At 39.6% G+C, this 23,758-nt stretch overlaps 1 protein-coding gene across 1 annotated transcript; it reads left to right on the top strand.

The window, feature by feature from the left end:
* The first annotated feature begins 2,446 nt into the window (after positions 1 to 2,446).
* On the top strand, positions 2,447 to 16,364 carry LOC119735333 (angiopoietin-1 receptor-like). The gene is made up of 16 exons (XM_038209029.1): positions 2,447 to 2,516; positions 4,859 to 5,203; positions 6,852 to 7,196; positions 9,259 to 9,555; positions 9,748 to 9,768; positions 10,063 to 10,290; positions 10,826 to 10,964; positions 11,413 to 11,483; positions 11,763 to 11,978; positions 12,246 to 12,356; positions 12,659 to 12,849; positions 13,479 to 13,601; positions 14,063 to 14,174; positions 14,772 to 14,868; positions 15,372 to 15,471; positions 16,030 to 16,364. Exons 1-16 carry the CDS (start codon positions 2,447 to 2,449, stop codon positions 16,105 to 16,107), a joined length of 2,544 nt encoding a protein of 847 aa, XP_038064957.1. The 3' UTR covers positions 16,108 to 16,364.
* The last annotated feature ends 7,394 nt before the right edge of the window (positions 16,365 to 23,758 follow it).

Here is a 23,758-nt window from a genome sequence, read left to right on the forward strand (position 1 = left end):
AAAACGTGCCGGAGTTTTCGCCGTTATTAGGCCTGGTGGGAGGAAGTGGCGTAGTAAGTCTTTTTTTCTGAAAGGGGGGGGGGGAGGAGGGAGGGGGAGGAGGGCGCGGGGGGGGGGGGGGGGAGGAGAGAGCGGGGGGGGGGGGGGGCACCAGTATGAGGGGCACCAAAGCGGACCCAACAACATTTCCCCTAAATGTCCAGACCACCGCTCGCCGCAAGTGCTGCAAATTTGAAAAGCGCGGGGGGGGGGGGGCTGGACCTGATTTGGTGCTAGGGGGCGCTCTATTTGCGTATCAATGTACACATGCATTCACATTTCATAGTCGTAGGGCCATAAGTCATGCATAAAAACATGCATATTTGCTGTTTTGTCAAAAAAATACCTTTTAGTGTTTTTAATGTAAATCGTACTCAATAAGGATGTAAATATATTTGGTATTAAGGAGGCAATAGACGTTTGAATTTTACTTAAAGATTTGCCGTGTTTTATAGCTAGTTATCAACTCATTTAAGCATTCAATCATTAATATACATGTATTTATCATTTAGCAGTGATGATTGCAGTGATTTATTACTCGTTTTTATTAACATTTTTCTATTTGCAAACAGTGTTATTGGACGACCCATTCACGTTCTTCAGTGACAGAATAAACAACGTGAAACCAATGTCCCTGTCTTCTACGTTCTGTTTGACTCTCCGTCACCAGAAACATGTAATAATAATAATTCTCATCATGCATTGTTGGTCCATGCATAACCTGATATGATTAATAACTTAACAGTCTGCTCAGTTTACATAACATGGATCAATTGTGATCACTTGCTGATTAGAGATGTAAGCTATGTTTCTTATAAGCATTTATTAGATCTAATTTTTCGGATAATTGAAGGGGGTCTGGATTTGCCTATTCCGAATTGGGAATTTAAAATGTATATTTTGAGCGCAAGTCCCCCACCCCCCAGTTCTCAACCAACCCTCCCATTGTGACCGTTGAGGGGGTACTTGTGCACGGAGCCCATACCTTTCCTCCAGTTAATGTCTTTGAATTCAGACTCAATCTTTCAGAATGTGTCCTCGTAGCCGTGAGGTCACCTCAATGTCTACAGTTCTTTGGCCGGAGGAAGCCGCATTGGCGTTTTGTTGAAGTTACGTTGAAATGCCGAAACCTGTCGAACAACAAAATATTGTTATATCGATAATAGTGAGTAATCTCTTGCACTAATTGTCTCTGTTGATCTATACGCATGCATGCATACAATTATGCACTAAAGGTGAATTAAAGAATTGGTGATCTTTGTTCATACATTGCGGACGCAACAAGGTTAATAAGGTCAATAAATACCTGCCTTAAACCGGTTGGAAACCTTTCAAATTTACCATTGTATATATGATTAAAATAAAGCAGTTTATAGTGATTAAAATAAAAAGAGAGTAAAATAGAAAGATCCAGTGTTTTGCGAGCTTGAATGAGGAAGGTTGGCATGATATCCGGGGTCGTCGTACGTTGTTTTGTTTAGATCCCAGACATATTTATTTAAACCCAATGGTTCCTGGGTCCGGAGCGTTGAGTGGTAACCCGTCGTAAACGATGAAAACCGGTGTGTAAATGAATAGATGTTTTCATCGGATGACATAATGGGCGTATTCTTAACCCCATCCTCTGGAATGATGAACCCGAGAACAGGGTTCCGAATGACGAGAAGCAACAAGGTAACGGTATTCGCGAGCAAGAGTTTCACTCCCAACTTAGTGGGGAGTATAGATGAATAACGTCAAGAAACAAGATGGCAGTATTGGGCCCCTGACGCAACTTGCGTTGATTTATGTGCATACATTTGGAATCACTCGTTTAAAAAAGGAGCAGTATATAATATTGAATGAAAAAAAAAGTATTAATCATACAGTGCGATTGTCTTTGCCAATTTGTTATAGTGTCCTGGGATCTATTATTTTCCTATTATCTTTGGTTTCCCCTCTTTTCAATCAGCGGTAGCCATCTTTTATTTTCGCACATAGCCGCGCTCCACATGCAATTGGGCGTTCCCATTTGTAGGAATGTCTCTACTCTTGACCTTTTACTTGCAAACATAGGATCGAGTTAATAAGTTATTTACTTTTTATTGATGAATAGGTCACACAACTAATTCTGATAAAATATAGGCCTTCTCATAATATCGTAATTGCTCTATCTGTTAAAAAACTGAAGTACTTTAAAGGGCATTTCTAAACCGGGAAGTTGAAGCTCATAATGGTGATGTTTACTTTGTGTCTCTCTACTGAATTGTAATTGGTGAATTCAAGGTTTTGGTGTGGGAAACATACAGTAATGCAATAAAGGTGAACACCAGGCCGCAACTTGAATTCCACAAACCATATCTACATAGGCCCTGGTAATCTGTGTTCTGTATCGGCCTCCCTCACACTTTCAACATAACATTTCAAAATGGCAACTTTCCGGATGTCCTGCGTCTCCATTCAACGCTTTATCGTCGCACTGCTGTTTGCATTTCAAGGTAAGACGTTTGGAATGATGATTTAAATAAGAGCAGTTGAGATATTCAGGCTCCCATTATCTTGTTGATGTCATTTAATGATTATATTAGGTGCAGTGGATTCATCCACGTTCCCCTTATGTTTAAGATGCCATTTGATGTAATATTTTAGTAATATAATGAGCAAGAACTTTGGAAGACCTTTTTAGGCTGATTTAAACAGAAGCAATTGAGATATCGAGGTTCCTCTCTTTTTTTCTGCAACGCATTTTTTTAGTATGCCCCATCATTCTATAACATGACATAATAATACAATAATGAAATGCCGAAACAACCATGTGTTTGCCAACAAATATAAATCTAATGTAAATAAATGTGTGTATTACAACTTCACTTTGATATTATTTTCAAAAGGGTAAATGTACAATTGGTCTTTTGATATGAAAAGATGAGGCAGCTCATATTTCTTTCAATGGATAATACTGACAATGAAACCTCACTTGTTTAATTCATTAACAGTCAATATCTTAAGATTTACATCCTATGAATGGCATAATTAGCGCAATATTCTAATTTAACCTCTCTGGGCTCTAGGACTGTAAAACATGCTGATAGTTGTTTGTAAGGACGTTTGTGGTCATCCATGAGCAAAGCTTGTAGACCAACTAGTAGTTTCAGGATGGTAAACTAAATGCGGATTAAACTCAGTCGAATCTGGTTTATTTACTCGCCGATATCTAGATATTAATGTTTAAATCTGTGATGTTGGTTTTTTTTTTACGTTTAATCAAACGCTGAACGCGTAAAAGGCTGTCGCTCATAGCTGGGAAGTTATAACACTGCACGTGGAACTCAGATAGCACTCAGTAACTGGTTTTAAACACTATAGAGTGGGAAATGCGGCATTCTACGAAAGAACCTAAACGGTACCTAACATAATTAGAACAGAAGGTGACTATGGTATCACTTGTTTGGATTAAAAATAACGTTTTTACGATGTCTGTATTTTGAATGTGCTGGTCAAAAAAAACGTTAGAACATTTCTGGTCAGAAAAATATGTGCAAGTTAGTTTGCCTTTACATTTACTATATTTCTTATTAGACAGCGAAACCAAGACAAAAAGAAATTAAAAGACAGCAACAGAAAAGGAACCAAACTGCTCCCGAAATATTGCCCACAAGAGACACAAATATTTACATTTACATACAGAATGTACAATTACACTTGCACCAGAGGAATAAAATAATGATAGAAAAACAATATACATGTATTCTTGCGTTTTGCACCGTTAAAGGTGCGGAAGTAAAGTCATGTCGCAATTTTAGTTTCAAAAGCCACTCTAAACCAGGACATTCAAGATAAGTGTGCAGATGTGTGTTTGTTTTGTTTGTTTGGTTGGTTTTTGTTATTTGTGTGTGGGCGTTTTTGTTTTACTTCGCTCGTTGTTGCTCGACATAAAGCTGCAACAGCACTCACAATAATATAACAAATATCCTGGCTTCTAAGATAGAACGCAATGGTAAACCCTAAAAACAACATGCCTGCGTACAGCGTATTGTGTAGGCTGTAAACTTATGGTAAGTTAAGAAAAACATGTGAACAAATCAGATTGCTCACACTGTGAAAACTCTTTCAACCCATTTTTTATGATTCCCTTTAGTGTTTCTCTTCATTTTGCCACAGGTAAACCTAACCCCAAAATGCCTCTAAACCTGTTTTCAAGAGAGGGGGAAACACTGTGTGGACGTGGGCAAGTCCACACAACGTCGCTGCTACCTGGTTTATGGGGACCCCTTTTGTTCGGGAGTCCACACAGTGAATGTTATTCACTGAACAAACACAGTATCCAAGAAAAGTTACAAAGCATATCCTACTTATGGATTAACTACAAAGTCCACATTAGACCAAAGCTTTGGGCAGACTTTTATCGGTATAGAAAAGGGAAAGGTCAGGAGACACCAAAAGCTCCACCTCATGAACATCAAAAGCTCTACCTCGTAAACATGAAGTGCGACAATTCAAGTGCCAGCTGACGACCCTCAAGAATGCACATTGGATGAACCAACGACTCCAACACAGCAGACCAATACGCGTAATAGAATTGGCATTCCAGGGCCACATTTAACAAAACCCCACTGCCCCACTTTTCCCGAAGTGACATAATCGCGACCTCATTCCAAGGTGGTTTGCACTGTGTTGGTGAAAACTGATCAAATGTAATCCGATGAAACGATCCGGCAATGTATGAGTGTGCACCATGTACACATTGCACAATAAATTCTTGATGCCAAAAAAATGTGAACAACTGAACAATTTTTGTAAACATCTTCTCACTTATGTTTTTGCATTCCCATTTATGCAGTTCCACCAATTATGTCAGTTGCATCATGGGTTAATGTTGGCACGACTACAAGCATGCAGTGCGCATCGACCTCACCCAATAGTCTCAGGTTGCTACAGTGGAGAAACAGCAGCTTTGATGTGACTGACTTTAGGATGTCGGATATCCTCATAGACTTTACTCCCACACCTACCCATAATGTGTTAAACAGAGATCCTGCTCATTACACCTTTGATAAAGATGATACTACATATCCACTAACAATCAATACAGTCACATTTGATGATGATGAGGCACGATACTGGTGTGTTGTCAACTCAGCGATAGATGGTGAAAGACATGTCTACTTCGACGTAATCGTCGTAGGTATGTACACTAAAAGTTTGCTAATTTTACGACATGGGTGACAAAATTGTCTAACAATATTTTTTTTTTCGGGGGAGGGTTTTCATACATACTCTTTTAAACTTCCAGATGTGATAGAGCGCCTCTGAAACGGAAGCACTATTTTGCCCACAACGGTGTGAAACACGCCATGGGCTTGAGCTGCTTATGTTGGTTTGTGGGTGGGTGGGTGGGTGGGTGGGTGGGTGGGTGGGTGGGTGGGATGGTGGGTTGGCGGGTTCGTTGGTTGGTAGGTAAGTTGCTGGACACTTTACTCGGCCATCTAGTGTATGCATACAACTCGAGTACTACAGTTTTGCATTCGAAGACCGGTTTTGCAAACACTGTTGTGCATGCGTCCAATTTACATATTTTTGTGCATAATATCACGCATCATTCCTTTCCGTTTTTTGGTGCTCTACGAGGTACTGGTGTAGCGTGAATATCTGACTCCATGAAATATGGACTCATTGGTAGTATTGCGCATGCATAAGTACGATAATGTGCTATTTTTAGGACCATACATGGGAGAGTGACCTGTCATGTACGAGGGATAAACCAATAAGGAAAAATGAGTCCGATTTTCAAAGGAGTCGGATTTTTATATGACACCGGTACGGCCGCAAATTTTCTTTTTTCAAACTACATCCATATACGTGGGTTTTGAACGCCCTATATGATACTTGAATGATACAAACGCAGTATTATTACCATGAATTTCCAGGATTTGTCGATCAGTGCGATAGCTCAGTCGGTAGGGTCGTGATTTGGGACGGCCAGGGATCCTCGCGGTGTTATGTTGTGGGTTCGAGTCATCTCTGATAATGCCTCCAATGACCCTATCTCTATTGATCCTGTCTACGAAACAAACCCTAACCTCCGAACTGGCAAGTTCTCCCAAGCCGATGTCAACATAGCCATTAAACAAATGAAGCTTGGCAAGGCTCCTGGTTTGGACAATATACTAATTGAAGTATGGAGGCTTCCTAAACTAAAGAAACATCTCACAAAGGATCTGTAATGCAACCCTTGAAGGTGTAGGGAAATTAATAATAAAATCCTCTGATAAACAGAAAAACTATTAAGTGCATAACGCTGCAATTTAATTCACATATCATAACAACACGTACATTTTTATTCTGCATCTGCATTATGTTGTCCGTCTTCCGCCATGACATTCAGTGTCGCGTATCGCGCGTGCAGCTGCATCGTATACATTAGGTTATGTTTGTGTAAACATAATTCGCAAAATTACGTAATTCGCAAAATTATTCATCTAGGGACCAGTTTTGTTCATGACCTTGGACAATAATGCCAGCATGTTAGCGGCCAGTCCTTTGTGGTCAAAAGGTTATCCATACTCTACATACATACAAAGCAGTTTTTACACATAATCGGAATGATATTCCACATATGATTTCACTTACCCAAGTAAACACTTTTTCCCTGTTCACACAAGAAAAAATGAGATTTCCCAATTTATCCATTTTGTAGAATTTGACGCATGCATACACGCTGCACAATACATTTTATGTTTCTGAAAAAAATATGAACGTCCATTAAACGGTTTTTGTACATGTTCTCATCTATATGCTTTCTTCTTTTCTTGTTTCCATCCCCAATCATGCAGTTCCAGCAGATGTACGAGATAGATTATATGTTGTTCAGTCTGGCTCGAATATAACCCTGCAGTGCGCACCAACCTCTCCCAACAGTCTCAGGTTGCTACAGTGGAGAAAAAGCGGCTTTGATGTTACTGACTATAGGATGTCTGATATCCTCATAGACTTTACTCCCACACCTACCCATAATGTGTTAAACAGGGATCCTGCTCATTACACCTTTAGTAAAGATGATCCTTCATATCCACTAACAATCAATACAGTCACACTGGATGATGAGGCACGATACTGGTGTGTTGTCAACTCAGTGACAGATGGTGAAAGAGAAGGCTCATTCGACGTCCGAGTCAGAGGTATGTACACTGAAAGTGTTTTTGTTTTGCCCCGACGAAATACCTCTGCGACATAGGCTGCTGTCTGACAAATCTTGGCTGTTTCTCTTTCTCTGTTTTTTTTTCTATGGGAGAGGGGTTTACAAACTTTACAAACATATGGAAGGACTGTTTTATTTTTTTCAATCAATAAATCACCAATAAAATCTGTAAGTAAAAAAAATTGTGTCCAAATTGTTGCTAAATATTTCTGAGCTACAGAGACGAAAGAAATGTTTTCGTTAAAATGACCGAAATTGCAATATTTTGTTTTATCAGAATGTGTGGAGTTTTCTGTAAAATAACTTATGGGATGACTACGATAATTAATGAAGACTGTGTGCAGGGATTTGATACAGGACATATTTCTATTTATGAATAATAACCTTAACCTCCGGCAAAACTCAAGAAAAGGGGACACAAACACACAGGATTTCCAACTCCAGACGAAACTTAACTTTTTTGATAGACTTGATGACAAGTCGTTAGATAATTGTATTTTGTCCCTGAACTTCAGTCGAACTCCACCGGCCCGGTTGGTATGAGACTAGTACGTATTTGGCCGGGTTGCAACAAATCTAACGACTTGAGGATTATGTGTTCGCACCGATATTCATATATGCAAGCAGCGCAATACGTATGTAGTGCATTTTTTGCGGTGATACCCAATCGTGGACTACGTAATTGTGGACTCATTCATTCCGTTACATGGGTAGTTCTTCTCAATATGTCGGGGACATGTTTGCAGATCTGGCCACGTTTTAACGACCAATACACTCAGCTTGGTCAATTGTGTTTAAAAATAAAATGTATCAATGTGATATACTTGATTTATTTGAGTCGTGTATGCCCTATAATGAATTTTGTACACACGTCACAAAGTACAAACCCTCGAAGTAATTAGAATGATCTTCCGTGGCGGCCTAGAATACACTCTGGAATCTGAACCAATCACAGTGCTCGCCTAGAGTTTGTTAGCGATTCAAAATACTCCATATGTCTTGTAAAAAATTGAAAACGTTTTTCTCTAAGTCGATAATTGATCAGAAATAGTCAGCATCGTTTGGTCCGGGAACCAGACTACTAACATTGCAAGGATATTTAGCGTGCGTGGAGCCAGTAACCGTACGTGAAACAATTACCGACTTGGCACCAAGTTTACTTTGATAATAAAAATATTAATAATGCCAAGCATTTGTATGGCACTCTACAACGATCACAGCGCCTCACAACAAACAGCTTAAACAGTTACAGAAAATTACAAAGAAATCATATACAAAAAACAACAACAAATATTATGTATTGGGAATTAAGTGTGTTTTGAGTAGGCGCTTGAAGATCGCAGTAGACGCCACTTCCCTGATATCAACCGGCAGTTGATTCAACAATTTTGGGGCAACAACAAAGAATGAGTTGACCCCTAGATTCTTTACAGTGGTGGATGGATTAATGCAGATGTCTCCAAGTTTTACCTGAAGCTGTGGTAATGTGTTGACGACCTTCGGGAAGCAAACACGAAGAATTCGGTTTTGTCTTGATTAAGTTGCAACCTGTTATTAACCATCCAATTATTGATCCGTGAAATACAAGTGGAAAGCATGGTTAATGCACGATCAAAATCACCGGCAACCTTTGGATCAAATTCTGTATAGAGCTGGGTTTCGTCTGCATAAACGTGAAAATTTATTGCATTTGTTGGCAGCAAAATACTCTGTAGTCATCCTGCCACATCGCCATCTGTACCACAACTGCTGATTCCCAGCTTAGAAAAGCACAGCTTAACAAAATGTATTACAATGTAACAACTTGGAGTAGCCAAACTTTTTAGTGATCTATTTATAGAAAGTAATATCCGAAGCGCACGCTTAGCTAGACTAGGTCAGTGCACTCAGGCACAAAATTAATATAGGAAGCTTATTATGACATTGCCACAATATTCGTTCAACTCCATAACAGGTACATTTTGCCTTTTTAAAGGACTATTTTAAACAGAGTACGTACAAAGCTAGCTAGGTCTTATGTTTGTGTGTCCTTTGCACCATAGTCACACCGTTACCACCGGAAAATGTGTCCGTTGTTCAGGGTTCAGTCACAGCGACATCTGTCACAATAACTTGGCGTCCTGGCATCGACGTCGGCGAACATAAGTGGTTTTATTTCAACATCCGGGAAGTTGACACAACGACAGGGTTTGATCCCAACACTCGGGTGAGAATCTCCGATGGCGTCGTGATGCACGTGATTGATGGTTTGAGTCCGTACACCAAGTATGAGATCGAGGTTTATGCTGAGAATGCTTACGACGTAAGCCAAAACGTCAGAAGGACTGTGACAACTCTACGTAAGTTCAGCATTTTGTTTCTCTCACACCACAGTATTCATTGTTGATTCAACAAAATAAATTAGAGCTATTACCAATTCACAGTGTAGTTCATGATAAGTCGCTTGTTGTGGATCAATGGATTTTGTTGTGCTATGTAAATCCGGTATTGAACACAGTTTTTTTTCTTTTTCTTTTAAATGGCACACGCAGCTGATACGCCAGAAACGTTAGGTGAGTGATTTAAATACTTGTTTCCTGTTTGAAAAGTTTGGGGTTTTTTTAACGAGAATTGTTGCCGACATTTCAACCAATCTGTTCAGACAATTTTAATTATTTCTGTTTAAATCAGATTTGCATAATACGATCACAAAATCTTTGTAGAAATAGGGAAATAGGATAAAGTATATCCCTGTCAGCAAACACTAATAATACTTCAATTTTGTTTAATTTCTTATTTTGTGTCTTTTATAGATTTGTTCCGTATATATATATATTTCCAGGGTTTGCCTTTGTATTTGTTTTTAGATATATCTGTGACCACAAATCAAGAGAATGGAATCATCTCAGTTGATGGCATTCCTCAAGATGGCGACACCTCGTCGTGTTTGCGGCTTGAAACACGTCTAACCAATCAAGATGATTGGTTTTACTACGGCGAGTGTCTTGAGACAAACACAGACTTGGCTCTACGCGAGGCTCGATCTAGATACTGCTATGGAGACTTGTGTAGTCAAGCGACTACCGCAAAAACAGGTCAGTCAAACCGGTTTGAGATCGGACAAACCGGTCTTGATACTGCTATGGAGACTTGTGTAGTCAGGCGACTACCGCAAAAACAGGTCAGTCAAACAGGTTTGAGATCAGTCAAACCGGTCTAGATACTGCTATGGAGACTTGTGCAGTCAGGCGACTACCGCAATAACAGGTCAGTCAAACCGGTTTGAGATCGGACAAACCGGTCTAGTTATGTGAATCTATTGAAAATAATTTTGGCCGATGACTTTACTAGACATGAACGGCAAAACTGCACAATGCGCAAAGCGCACATTTACGGTCAAAAATCGATTGTAAGTCACGTGATTGTATATATCCCATATAACGCACTTAATGTCCCTATGAAGGTTATCATAAACAAGAACAATTTCAAGTAACTGGCATTTTTGCAGATGATAAGTTGGGATAAAAGGTCAATTACCAGTCAAACAAAAATAAATACCACAAGGACATATAACAATCGGTTTCACTATTTTTTGCCTGTTTTTGTTTCCACTTTTTTGTGCTCCCATAGTTGTGGGACAGTCGAGTAATGCAGGATTGATCGCTGGCATTGTGATTCTGGCCATCGTTTCAATAATCAGCATTACACTGAATGCTGCGATAATTATGTATACCAAAAGAAGAGGACTAAAACGAGGTAATTGTAATTGAGTTTTCCCATCCTAGATGTCGCCACCAGGCTTTGATTTAAAACATTTCAAACCATTCGGGGACCCCGATTCAAATCAGTTGTGGTTCTGTCACAAAAATGTCATATACCAAAGTTTATAGTGTCATCATAGTTCAGAGTATCCTTATTCTGTTAAGCTGTTTCGTTTAGTCATGATTATAACACTCACTTAGCAAAGTGATTTCGATGCGGTTCTACAAAAACAGGTATGATTAACATTCCTTAATATGGACCATAAATTCGTGTTCATATTTTCAAAGTCCAATTAAACTTTTATGATTTTTTTTATTGCAGAAACAAAGAATCGTATTTCAATACCGTAAGTAATAAAATCACATTTTTACACAATGTGTAAGCAACAATAGGTAACAATATATCGAAATATTTGTAAATTGGCTTTACAAAAATAAGGAATCATTATCAACGTATTTCCCCAGGAAATTCAAACCAGAAGACAAACGAGGGGTGATCAACGAAGCAGTGGAATACCAAGACTTGGGTAAGATGCTGAATAGATCATGTTTGAACTTGTGTTTTTTTCCACAGTTTATGAATGGAAAAAATAAGGGAAACATTTTTTTTTCTTCAAATTTTCGCTATATTGCTTAACACTATGAAGGTGTGAACGACAACACATAGCTGTAATGTTTCACATTACCCTCAATGGAAACACCACACTAAGGAGCTGAATTTTGATCCCCAATTCAACATTACTGGTAATTGGTCTCTCCTGGTCCTATTCCTGGTACTGTCTTTCTTCATTGCAACCTTTCTGCAGACGTGCCCCTACAAATCATGGCCGTAGGCGGGAGCTCCAACCCAGCTGCATCGACTTACGCCAGTATTTCTGAAACTCTCGCGGAGTTCTCGCGAGAAAAGCTGACGATCGTTCGTGAACTTGGACAAGGCGCCTTCGGGAGGGTTTTACTTGGGAAAGCCAACGGTATCGTCCAGCAGGGAACTGTAACGCAAGTGGCTGTCAAAACTGTAAGAGGTAATATACTATATCGAGTAAAAAATACAAATGAAAACATTAACAAGAACAGTTCGTCAATTACTTTTGAATAAACAGCATCGCTTAATTGCTAAGTACTTTGTTTTGATATTATTTTTCATCATTGTTATTCCAAGTATTTGAAATTTCTAATTGAGGGGTTAACACCAAGTAACCAGCCTACATGAGCGTAAAATATAATTTCCAACATACTGTTCTTTAAGATGCATTATTCAAAATTATTTCTGACGGCTATTTCATGTGCAGACGACGCGGATGTCACGCAGCGACGCGATCTTCTCAGGGAATTGGACTTCATGAAAAAGCTTCTGAGTCACTCTAATGTCGTCAAACTCTTCGGATTTTGCATTGACAGAGGTAGATCATTAACACTTGTATTAAATTTGAAGACTCTTTTTTGCGTCATCTCATTACATATCAAATTATTTAGTGCTTTCTTGACACCTGTTTTGGGGAAATCACATTGTTTTCGTTAACACATACTAACAGAAAAAATAAGAGTCTACGAGTAGCCTATGCTATTCAGTGATGCACCAAGACGTCCACTTAAAAAACCCAGTGATTATTGTCCATGGTTGTTAACATAATAAATATTCCCAATATTCTGTCAGAGATTTTTAGTTCTCAAATGACTCAAAAAACAATTCTGCTTTTATCAGATCCAATTTATATCATCATGGAGTACATGTCCAAAGGTCAACTCAAGGAACTCTTGACGAGTAGTCGAGGCAAAGGCAAGTTGCAGGTGTATAGCAACCTGCACGGTAGAAGCAAATCTCTGACATCTAGGGACCTCATCAAGTTCGCTGCAGACGTTGCTGATGGAATGGCATTCCTGGCTTCACAGCAGGTTAGTGTTAATATTTCTGTAATAGATATACATCAGTTTGCGACTGCTGCTGGATTTACGTAGCCTTCAAGGCTGATCAATATGCAATGAATTCGAAATCAGAACTAACTCACGAGTAAAGTCACAAGTGACAGCGGATGGCCACTGACAAGTAACATCTTCGTCAAATCTCACTTGAGTAACTTGTGATTTGACACGGGATTGAACAACTTGCGGTGCCCGTTGCAATGTACATGTGATGACTTGTGACTTATTTGCCTCTCTATCAAATGCGATTAGTGAGAAAACAAAATCCAAATAGGTGATGATGGTCAACACTTATCCGTGCCAATTAGGCCACCGTTGTATGTAGGTTATTTTTAAAATGTATTTCGTTATATCTATAATGTCCAGTAAAGAAACCAAAAAATCGTCAAAGTGCCAAAAAAGTGACAGTACAATAAAGAACTGTTCTTTGCAGAAGTGAAAGGATAATTTAAGGGAAAGCCACAGAATCAGAGACTGAAAAGCCAATCCATAAGTGGGCATGGGCGGGATTCGAACCCGGGTAACATAGGGGAAGTAGAGGAAAGCACCACACCAACTTAACTCCCCAACGAACTGATGATATCCTGTCTTTTGATACACAGTGCATTCACAGAGATCTGGCTGCTCGTAATGTCCTTGTGGGTGAGAACATGATCTGTAAGGTGTCTGATTTCGGACTCGCCCGTGACGTCAAGAATATGAGAGTGTACCAACGGAAGTCTGAGGTATTGAACTTTGACAAGTTCATGCCAGACACTTTCCTTTGTTTTCTGTTTCATTTTTTTCTACTCATAAACTCTGTGTATTCCCACTTGTAACTGTATGTCAAGTAGAAATATTTTCAAGGTTCAAAGTACCAAACCCCTTTTTTCTTAAGTCTTTTTCGAATCAGTAAAAGAAAATGTTTCAAAGGGTTCTGATTTCCAACTGTGCAGGTGTTCAACAAAATGTTACGGTTTTGAGCCTGCAATTTAATGTATCAATAAAACATGACTTTGGATTAAATTTCCCAAAATATTGTTTGAAGCACTGTACATTCAAATCTGAAATCACCAAATCTTGAAATGCGCACGCGCAGATTAAACATAATCGAGTTACTGAACAGTGATTTCGGATCCAACATGATCTGATGTCGTAAGTGTGACAAAAAAGCTTAAAACTAAAAACATGTTGTCTTCTTTTCAAGGCTCGGTTACCTATTCGTTGGATGGCCCTGGAATCGGTTGTTGATGACGTGTACACAGCAGAGAGTGACGTATGGTCCTATGGCATACTTCTATGGGAGATTGTTACTCTTGGTGAGTTTTAAAATGTATAAGTATTCATGGCATCCTATTAGCATTATTACCACAGAGATTTTCCTTTATTATGGATTAGCAGCGCAATAACACACTCTCCTACCTTCATTTGATTATCATGCCTTTAGATTGTTAGTCATGATTGAAACGACAATGAACACATTTGCAAGTAATATAAACAAAAATGGAAACAAAGTTCCCAAATGTCACATGAAGTTCCCTAAATATTGACAATCTTGACTTGTTTGCTTCAGGCCTCAAGCTCTTGTATTTTTTGACTGCAATGCCCCAAAGAACCCTCTCTCATATCTTGAAAAAAATGGGGAAACAAATTCAAAATTCGTCATATGTTATCTAAATATCGTCGTCACCCCTATTGCAAATGTTGATATGTTTGCTTTTGCCTTTAGTCTGTTTATCAGTGTTGACTGCAACGCCTCAACGAACCCTCTCCGCCACTTGAACTAAATTTCGAAATGTTAGCAATGAGCCACAGTTGCGAAGAACACGAAGTTGTTTAAAGTGTTTCAGCTGTACCATCGGAGCATATCAAACTGAATCAAATATCTCATATTATGTGATAATTTTTCGTTGCAGGTGCTCGTCCTTATCCCACCATGAGCTTCAAGACAATGATAAGCAAGCTGCAGGAAGGATACCGCATGCCAAGACCAGAACATTGTCAAGACGAATTGTAAGAGACAAACAATCACTTCATTAATTACGCATTATAAATTATTTACTGAAAACAGTTGGAACTTTAGATGGTCCTAAATGCATTAATGCAAACAAACTCCTTGATGACAGAGATTGACAAATTGAGGACCGGGGACCATAGCATTTAGTCGCTCAATCGGTAAAATAACCACCAATGTCAATGTACTTTTTTTGTTTCACGTCCGACCAAACAACTGGACAGTGATATTATTTTTTATATGGATTTCCAAAGCAATTATGGAAGATAAACGCAAACGTAAACAACATATTATATTTGGACTTCACACCTTAACATCCATACGTATATTTTTCAGCCCTTCAAAGGAAAAATGTTCAGAAATCACTTTGGAGTGTTTACACGTTCAAACATTCAACAGAGGCTAAAGCATTCATAACTGTAACAATGTGTGTGTGTTGTTTATAATAGGTACCGATATAATTAACGGCAAAAATAGTACACGTCTGATTATATTCACACAGGTACCAAATGATGCTGGCTTGTTGGGAGGAGGAGCCCACAGCACGACCGTCGTTCACTGAGATCGGTAGGAAACTTGAGAAATTGCTGGAGGGAGCGCATGTAAGTAAATCTGTATTCATCTCATCACATGTTGGACAAGTTACGACACTGGTTCCCAGTCTACTAAGCCATCTGAAGCGTTCAAGTTGTGCAAGGCAGGGTGCCAGTTCGGCAGTATCTCGAGCTGTTATTGTACCATGCAGTGCACATATAGCTTCATATGCCATTGTGTGCCCATTTACTCATAGGAAAGTCTCGAACGATTCGAGTGAAGTTCCTGTGTTCCGAATATCCGAATGAAAGATTCACGCACTGAGCCTCAGTACCTTTACTGTAAACGACTATTGGATGCTACTCTGTTGTTTGGTAATCTACCACGGGTTTCAATAGCAATACATATATTTACTGATATTCCCGATAAATACATTGAAATTCCACAAACTGTATTTAAACATTTTTGCTTATTCCAGGGTAACTAATCAAATACAGTTATCTGTTCCCATCCGACCCAGCACCTCCATCAAAACTATACAGGATCTCTTTAATACTATGACAACCAGATACATTTCAGTGCAAATTATTACGTTAAATTATATATTTTTTTCTCTTTCTTGCTAGGATTACATAGCTCTGTCAGACTACCAAGAATTTGACTACGAAGTGACGATTCCCGATTCACCTGATGAGAAGATCTGAAACATTGAAGATCATACTTTACAGGGGAAAACAGCGATAACAACTAGAATAGTATTATCAAACTTGCTACTATTACATAATAACGCAGAAACTATAATCCCAACGGCAGTTTTACTTGTACAAATGTATGCCATTAATGGCCCAACACAATCAAAATGCTCAATCATGGCGCGTTATTTTGCAGTGTATCACGAGGTGTCCGATTTTTCATACTATCGCACCATTGTTAGTCTATGATGTTGGTTTTTTAATCTTGTGAGGGCGCACTTTTATGAAACAGGATGAAAGAATAATACCGTTTTGATTAACAACCGATAGGTTTTTTTTGATGAAGACTAGTACCATCGTACCATTGTAGGTATAGAAGAGCCTATTACTTAGTTACTTTAATTATCCTATATTGAGAACAATTCCTTAAACTATTCTTTAATAACGATGATTGTTCCCGAAGTGTTTAAGAGTTGCTTGTATTACGGCCGCTATGGGTAATGTATTTATCCTTTTATGTACAGAAGGGGAAACCATATGTAACAACAATGCTTGCTCATCCAACGAATGTCGTAATAGCAACTGAGGCAGTCCATTTCTGTTACCAAGGAAGAATGCCCAACCGGATGACGCCTACTGGCACCGGGAGCCACGTTAAACGTGCCGGGGTTTACGCCGTTGTTGGGCCTGGTGGGAGGAAGTGGCGTAGCCAGGCTTTTTTTCGGGGAGGGGAGGGAGAGGGGGAGCGGGGAGGCCCTGGGGGAGCAGGCGGGGGAACCAGAGCAGACCCAACAACATTTTCCCGATATGTCCAGGCCACCGGTCACCACGAGTGCTGCAAATTAGAAAAGCGAGGGGGGGGGGGGGGGGTGGGGGGGGGCTGAACCTATTTTGGCGTTAGAGGGGGCTCTATTTGCGTGTCAATGTACACATGTATTCACATTTCACAAAGTCGTATGGCCTTAAAGGAAAACAACATAATCATCTTAAACAAATACTTCAAGAAGACACTTCCATGAAAAGCGGCAAATTCCTGATTTTTGGTATGGGACACCAACGGGGAATTTGAGAACGTGCCCCACCCTGACTACGCCACTAGTGGGAGGACGTGATCCAAAATAGCTGGGTCTTTCTCTCATCCGTGAGGCATTTCATTGGCCTTTCATGTCAAAAACCAAATGAAAAGACTTTTATGTTTTAAGAACATACAAGTCATGCATAAAAACATGCATATTTGCTGTTTTGTCAAAAAACACCTTTCAGTGTTTTCAATGTAAATCGTAGCAATTAATAAGGATGTAAATATATGTTTTTTTTATTAAGGAGGCAATAGATGTTTGATTTTTATCTAAAGATGTGCCGTGTTTTATAGCTGGTTATCAACTCATTTAAGCATTCAATCATTAATATACATGTATTTCTCATTTAGCAGTGACGATTGCAGTGATTTATTACTCGTTTTTATTATTTTTTTTTCTATTTGCAAACTGTGTTCTTGGATGACCCATTCACGTTCTTCAGTGACAAAATAAACAACGTGAAACCAATATCCCTGTCTTTTACGTTCTGTTTGACCCTCCACCACCAGAAACATGCATAATAATTATTCTCATCATTATTGGTCCATGCATAACTGCATGGTAAGCATTTATTAGATCTAATTTTCGGATATTTCAAGGGGGTCTGGATTTGCCTTATTCTGAATTGGGAATTGAAAATGTTGTATATTTTGAGCGCAAGTCCCCCCCCCCCCGATGGTCTCAACCAACTCTCCCATTGTAACCGTTGAGGGGGTATAGTCTTGTGCACGGAGCCCATTAGGCCCATACCCTCCTCCCAGCTGTTGAATTCAGAATCCAAGTTTCAGGATTTGTCCTCGTAGCCGTGAGGTCACCTCAAGGTCTACAGTTCATTGGTTGGAGAAAGCCGCACAGGCGTTTAGTTGAAGTTACGTTTAACGGCCGAAACCTGTCACAGGCCACACAGCTAGACTAGTAGGCCTATTTCTTACACATCAGGAAGAACAACAAATATTGAATGACGCATGGGCGTCGCGAGGGGGGGGGGGGGCAAGGGGGGGCACTTACCCCTGCACAATTCCTGGATCCGCCCCATGTTGATGTGGTGCTGTTTGGAAACCTGGAAGCCTTAATTTTCTCATAATGTCAGCTGCACACAAAGATAGCATTACTTTGAAAGATTGAAGGGTTTTTTTGTGTGTATTTTGATTTACACGGCAACTAATTACAAACAGACTGTATCCGTGCAAGAAAATTGTAGTTTATCTTTCTTTTTTTAGTTCTATTCTGACAATATTCTGAGCCGTTTTGAATATGTAATCCGGTCAACTCTACAACATTATTTACTGCTTCATAAGCATTGAAATAAAAGTGGTTTTGTTCCCCCAGTTGTCACGAGCTGGGGGGGGGGGGTGCCAGGGCGGATCCAGGATTTTTTGCAGGGGGGGGGGGGGGGGTTCATCAGCAAATCAATGCTGAAATGTAGACATTTTTTTTCTCCAGACAATCGGCGTCCATACAATCAATAGTGGTGGGGTGGGGGGGGGGGGGGTTTGAACCATACTTTCAATGGGGGCGCTGTTCAAATCCGACCATCATTAAAACTATATTACAGAATAGAAATACCCCCGTAACCCAGCTTGCTCTGTCCGAACTTTGTGCACAGGCTGACATTCTTACCAGTATCTTTTTTTTGTCAGAGTAGGGGTAGGGGGAGGGTTCACATTATTTTTTTATATGGAAAAAAGTTAAGTCAGAGCTGGGGAAGGGGGGTGTTTGCCCCCCTCCCCCTCTGGATCCGCGCCTGGCTGCTCAATATTAGGATTTTCCCGCCCCCCCCCCCCCTCCTTGCCAACACCGATTTATGCCACTGATGTTCATTCCATTTCACTCATTTCATTTCTGCATTACACCAACTGCCGAGTCACTCTTGTACAGATCTTCCCAACACTGGAATAATTTTTACCCGAATTATTCCAACAATAAGGTAATTTAATGTAAATGTTGGAAAAATAACATTGCCCATCAGTGCTGTGTCCAACTTTTTATTATTGCCTTTGACTTCGTAGAATAATTGTTTCAGATAATGAGACGTCTAACTTCGCCAGATTGTTAAAACAGTTAGGAAGTATGGATGTCCATGAAAGACCTGCTCGATATTCACCATCTGTCAAACGTATCTAACACTCATTCAGCCCCGACAAAAGCAGACTTCCGGGATCACATAGCATTGCCTTCCTACTATGTGTACATGTATGTACTTTCAACAAGCTTGAACAGTGGGTTCATCAAATACACGATATTGAGCATCCGGATCCAGATCAAGAGACATTCCGACGTTTCGGTCAACAGCCAAGGCTAGGAGCGGGAAATGGCGTCAGTAGAAAGTGTGTACCTTGTTGCATTTGTGTTGACCTGCTTTATACCTGGTAGGAATTTACTTTAATTGACTGATACACAAGGAAACCAAAAATCGCAGCTGCTCACAATATTTGTATTTCAAGGACTTCGATGTATTGGACTGGAATGGATGTTTCTTGAGAAAAGGTTCTTGACTTTCTAAGGAAGAATAGAAGACCATGACTTACCTGGAGATATTCAAACAACATATTACAGCAAATTGAATTATACACACTGCTTTGATAATTGGTTTATTTGAAAAATGAACTGTTTTTTATCCGTACGAGGAATATCTTTCCTTCCCCTGTCTTTGCAATTGTTTCTTTCGCAGTCGGCAGTTATAAAACAAGATTTTGGAAAAAGAGTGACAAGTAGCAGCAGCGTGTTAACCATCTCTTCACTGGAGTTTACAGTTGATAGTGGGAAGTACTGGTGCTCTGTTATGTATCAGAAATCTGGATTTTATGAAAATTTATGATGGGTCAACCTCGCTAGAATTGTTGTCGGTAAGTATGCTTTGATTATTTTCCAGTTTGACTGTTGTCTTCAATTTCATAATTGTTTCAGTTGATCATAACAACCGCGCGTGATTCGCTGATGTTTTGACTTGTTACCTTTTGGCCTTGCGAACAAGTGTATGCACCTGCAACATACAGACCGGACGAACAACCAATGTCAGGTTACCAACGAAACAGAAAAACAAATAATCAATCGTCTCCTGTTAAACTAATTTCCCGTTGCGTCATTTCACTGCCGTGACATCGACAAGGTCCCTCGATTGCGGAGGCTAGTTGCCAGTCTTAGCACGAGCTATGCATTAACTATTGAACTCAAACACACTAGAACCAGTCCATGGTATATTAATGGAGTTGAGACCACAGTGGCTGGTGTTGATTACCAATTCCCGGGCACACCATTTTGACACACATTGTAGACAAATTGAGCGAGGAGCGAGGAACCAGGAACGCGAACAGTGGCACAGCAAGATTTACCAAAGGAGTTGTTTAGGTTTTAAAGTCAATTTATTTATTGATTTTTGAGTGGGGGAATGAGGCTTGCAGTCAAGGTATTAGGGGACCTGTAGCAATGAATCAGGATTTGCAATACTGAGTAATGACGTTATTCCTGGAACTTAAAGGAAAATGTGCATTTGTTAGTGTGCATAATCAACATAGGTCAATGGTCAGTCGGAAGGAGGAGGTGGGAGTGACCCTTTCCAATACCCCCCCCCGGCCCCAATGGATCTGCCAGTGGAGAAGTATCGTTTCCAAGTTCCAGCATTCTTCGACCAGAGACGATCGCACTTTGTAATCAGCGCGCTGGCGCAGCACAGCCTGGAATCAACCGCTAGTCAACCACAAATCCCCAATCGAACTTGCCTGTTGATTAATTTCTTTGCGCCCTTGCTGCCCATTAACATGTTTACAGTATCCCTCACAAGATCACCGGATGCAGGTCATACGCATGCCGCCCTCCATAGCTTCCTGTAACACACGTTTGTCACGTGCGGTAACATAACACATACATTTATAACCCTGAGCCTAAACATTCTTTCTTCAAAACAGTTCAACACTGAAAGCGACATATTTCCGGGATGAAAACGAAGTAGTCCCTTCTTTTGACAGTTTTCATTTGACAGGACGAATTAATAGAATAACGCGAAGACAGATAAAACTATTGTTGTAAAGGACTAAAGGTTCAGTTTTGTTGAACAGCCACAACACATTGTAGGAAATGAAGCCAGTAGCCAACATTTGCCTCCTAGCGGTAGGACTGTCCTGTTTTCTTACAGGTGAGAACATTTTTTTTTTAAATACATCTACACGTATAATTGTTGAACTCATCTAAGTTGTACACGTTGCACGTATCTTGTTTAGGTTTTGACATGGGAATTATGATTATAATTTATGTTGTTCTGGAGTTAAATTGTCATCACGATGAACACGTGCTCAAAGGTAGACATGTTTTTTTTTTTCACCGCACACCAGCCTCCGTAAAATTAAAAAGTAGGGTTGGCAAGGGAGGGGGGGGGATGTGGGCGCCATCTTCCAATGGCGGCGCTGTTGAAAATAATAAATAATGTTGAAAATAATTGGTTTTCGCCTAAAAATATATTTTAAAATGTTGAAAAAGGGCACTTTATGTTAAGCCCGCTAATCATGGTTTCAGGATTTTGTTTCTGATTTGAAAATTTCCAGGGGGCACTGGGGGGGGGGGGGCGCACTGGGGGACGATTATTTTTCATTGGGGGCGTGCGCCACCCTCAACACCCCCCCCCCCCCCCTAGCTGCAATGATGGAAAATGCAAGTAGCATAAAATGGACTACGAATACAAGGCTAATGATTATTCATCTAATATTATACATTGACTTCTAAAGTATACCTTTCAACAGATTTATATTATATATATTACAAATAAAATTGGGTCTGAATAATTTTTTTGGGGGGGACACGAGATAATTCTGTCAAGAGTTTCAGGTTTTTGAGGAGATATACATTTGTTCATTACGAAGACAAAATAGACAATTAAATGGGTTTCTCTTTAAGTCATCTATTCTCTGTTTACTGGGTATTCACTTTGCTCTCTTTAATTTAAAGCTCGTTTAATATCAAGTGTCTTTCCGTCAGCTGCTGCGAAAACAATGTTTTCAGGAATCCATGTGTCCTTCCGGAGATAGGTTAAGGCCAAATGGGCCACGCATACTCATTTAAGTTCAATCACATGTTATCCTCGTTAGGTGTTATTTTGTTTTGTTTTTCGTTGATACTAAACTGTTCACACCATAGCTGTACTGAACTTCCGCTAGAAACCAAATACAAGTAGCAGTTGAAGGACAAACACAGATTCACACTGTGCAAGCCACTCAGCTTTCATATACATATAGATAACTAAAAATGCGAAGGAAATATTAAAAACAAAATTAAATTCATTTGCGCGTTTTACCCGTCTTTAAAGGATCACTGAAGCGATTTGTTTTTCTTTTCTGAGGAACATGTGCAATGTTTCCACACCAGTCCTCCTAAATGTATGAAAAATATGTGATATCCCTTTTTGGTAAATTTTGTTGAAAAGTGCACTTTATGATTTAAAATTGTCCATGCTTTCCAGGACAACTGTGGACGCGGTTGCTGTGACGTCATTTCGGGACACTGTCCAGTTTAGGGGTTTCTGATCAAATTGTGAACCCAAAAATGTGCTTATCAATTTTTATTTTTTGGGGGGTGGAAAAGATTGCTCATTGGCTTTCTGTTTTGTACTGACACCCCAACAAATCACACAAAAGTTACGATACTCACAATTTCGGCAACCTTTGGTGCTGAAAGAGCTGTAGTATTGAGGTCCAAAAGGTACCAAACACCATTGTAAATGGCAAAATGCAAATTGAAAATAGAAAGCACGTTATTCTTGTCAAAAGCGTGGTTTATGGTGACAAAGGCCATGTGTCCATCATGTGTCCAGAGTACATACATGTAACCTCAGTGGCTAATCAATCTTTTTAGCTCAGCACGTAGCTCAGGTTGACCGCCCACGGTTAGTTTTAAGCCTCGCGAGGCGAAAGAAATAGGGGAGATATTTGCCTCGTGGCCTCGTGAGTCAGAAACTCAGCGAACGGCCTCGGAAGACTTTTTGTTCAGCACGTAGCTCTCGTGTGCGGCGGGCTTTTAGAGATAGCCGTGTGACTGTGATTTTTATTTCATTTATTTTAAATCTTTTGACTTTAAACATATGATAAAATGAACAGGGGATGTCAAGGAAAAAAACTGTCATCAAAAAGATGTGTTCATCCAAATCCCTGTTCAAAAATTATATATATGCATATAAAGATAGAAAGATAATTGCACAATATATGCATACCTAAAGAAAATGTTGAAAGTATATCAATAACGCGATCTTTTAAAATACGGGGAAAATCTAACATGCAGTGAAACCCATTGACAGATTAACAGGGACTAAACGGAAGGCTTGTTCGAAACAGGATGTTTCTTGTGTCCGCACAGACGTAGTACGTAGTCCGCTGTACGTAGACAGGAACAGATTTGTTTATTTACCAAAACATCCGAAAACAGTAAACTGTAATATTATACAAACGTTTCAACAGAAAAACAACATGATGAGTAAATCATTGTCTTTACAGTGCGCTTTATTTCAAACTTTCATTTCAAAAATAGATTGAACTAAAGTTTGCTGAAATGCTCGACATAATAATTTTGTTTCTCAGTTCTTTAATCAATGTCGTCGTGAT

The sequence above is a fragment of the Patiria miniata genome, unplaced genomic scaffold (genome assembly GCF_015706575.1).
Source record: "Patiria miniata isolate m_02_andy unplaced genomic scaffold, ASM1570657v1 HiC_scaffold_29, whole genome shotgun sequence".
Classification (NCBI taxonomy): Eukaryota; Metazoa; Echinodermata; class Asteroidea; order Valvatida; family Asterinidae; genus Patiria; species Patiria miniata.

Bases quoted from the DNA above. Each gene is read 5' to 3' on its own strand.
- LOC119735333 (XM_038209029.1), top strand. From the start codon at position 2,447: ATGGCAACTTTCCGGATGTCCTGCGTCTCCATTCAACGCTTTATCGTC. The intron at 9,556-9,747 runs GTAAGTTCAGCA...TGGCACACGCAG, and splicing joins AAGGACTGTGACAACTCTAC to CTGATACGCCAGAAACGTTA. The intron at 11,979-12,245 runs GTAATATACTAT...TTTCATGTGCAG, and splicing joins GGCTGTCAAAACTGTAAGAG to ACGACGCGGATGTCACGCAG.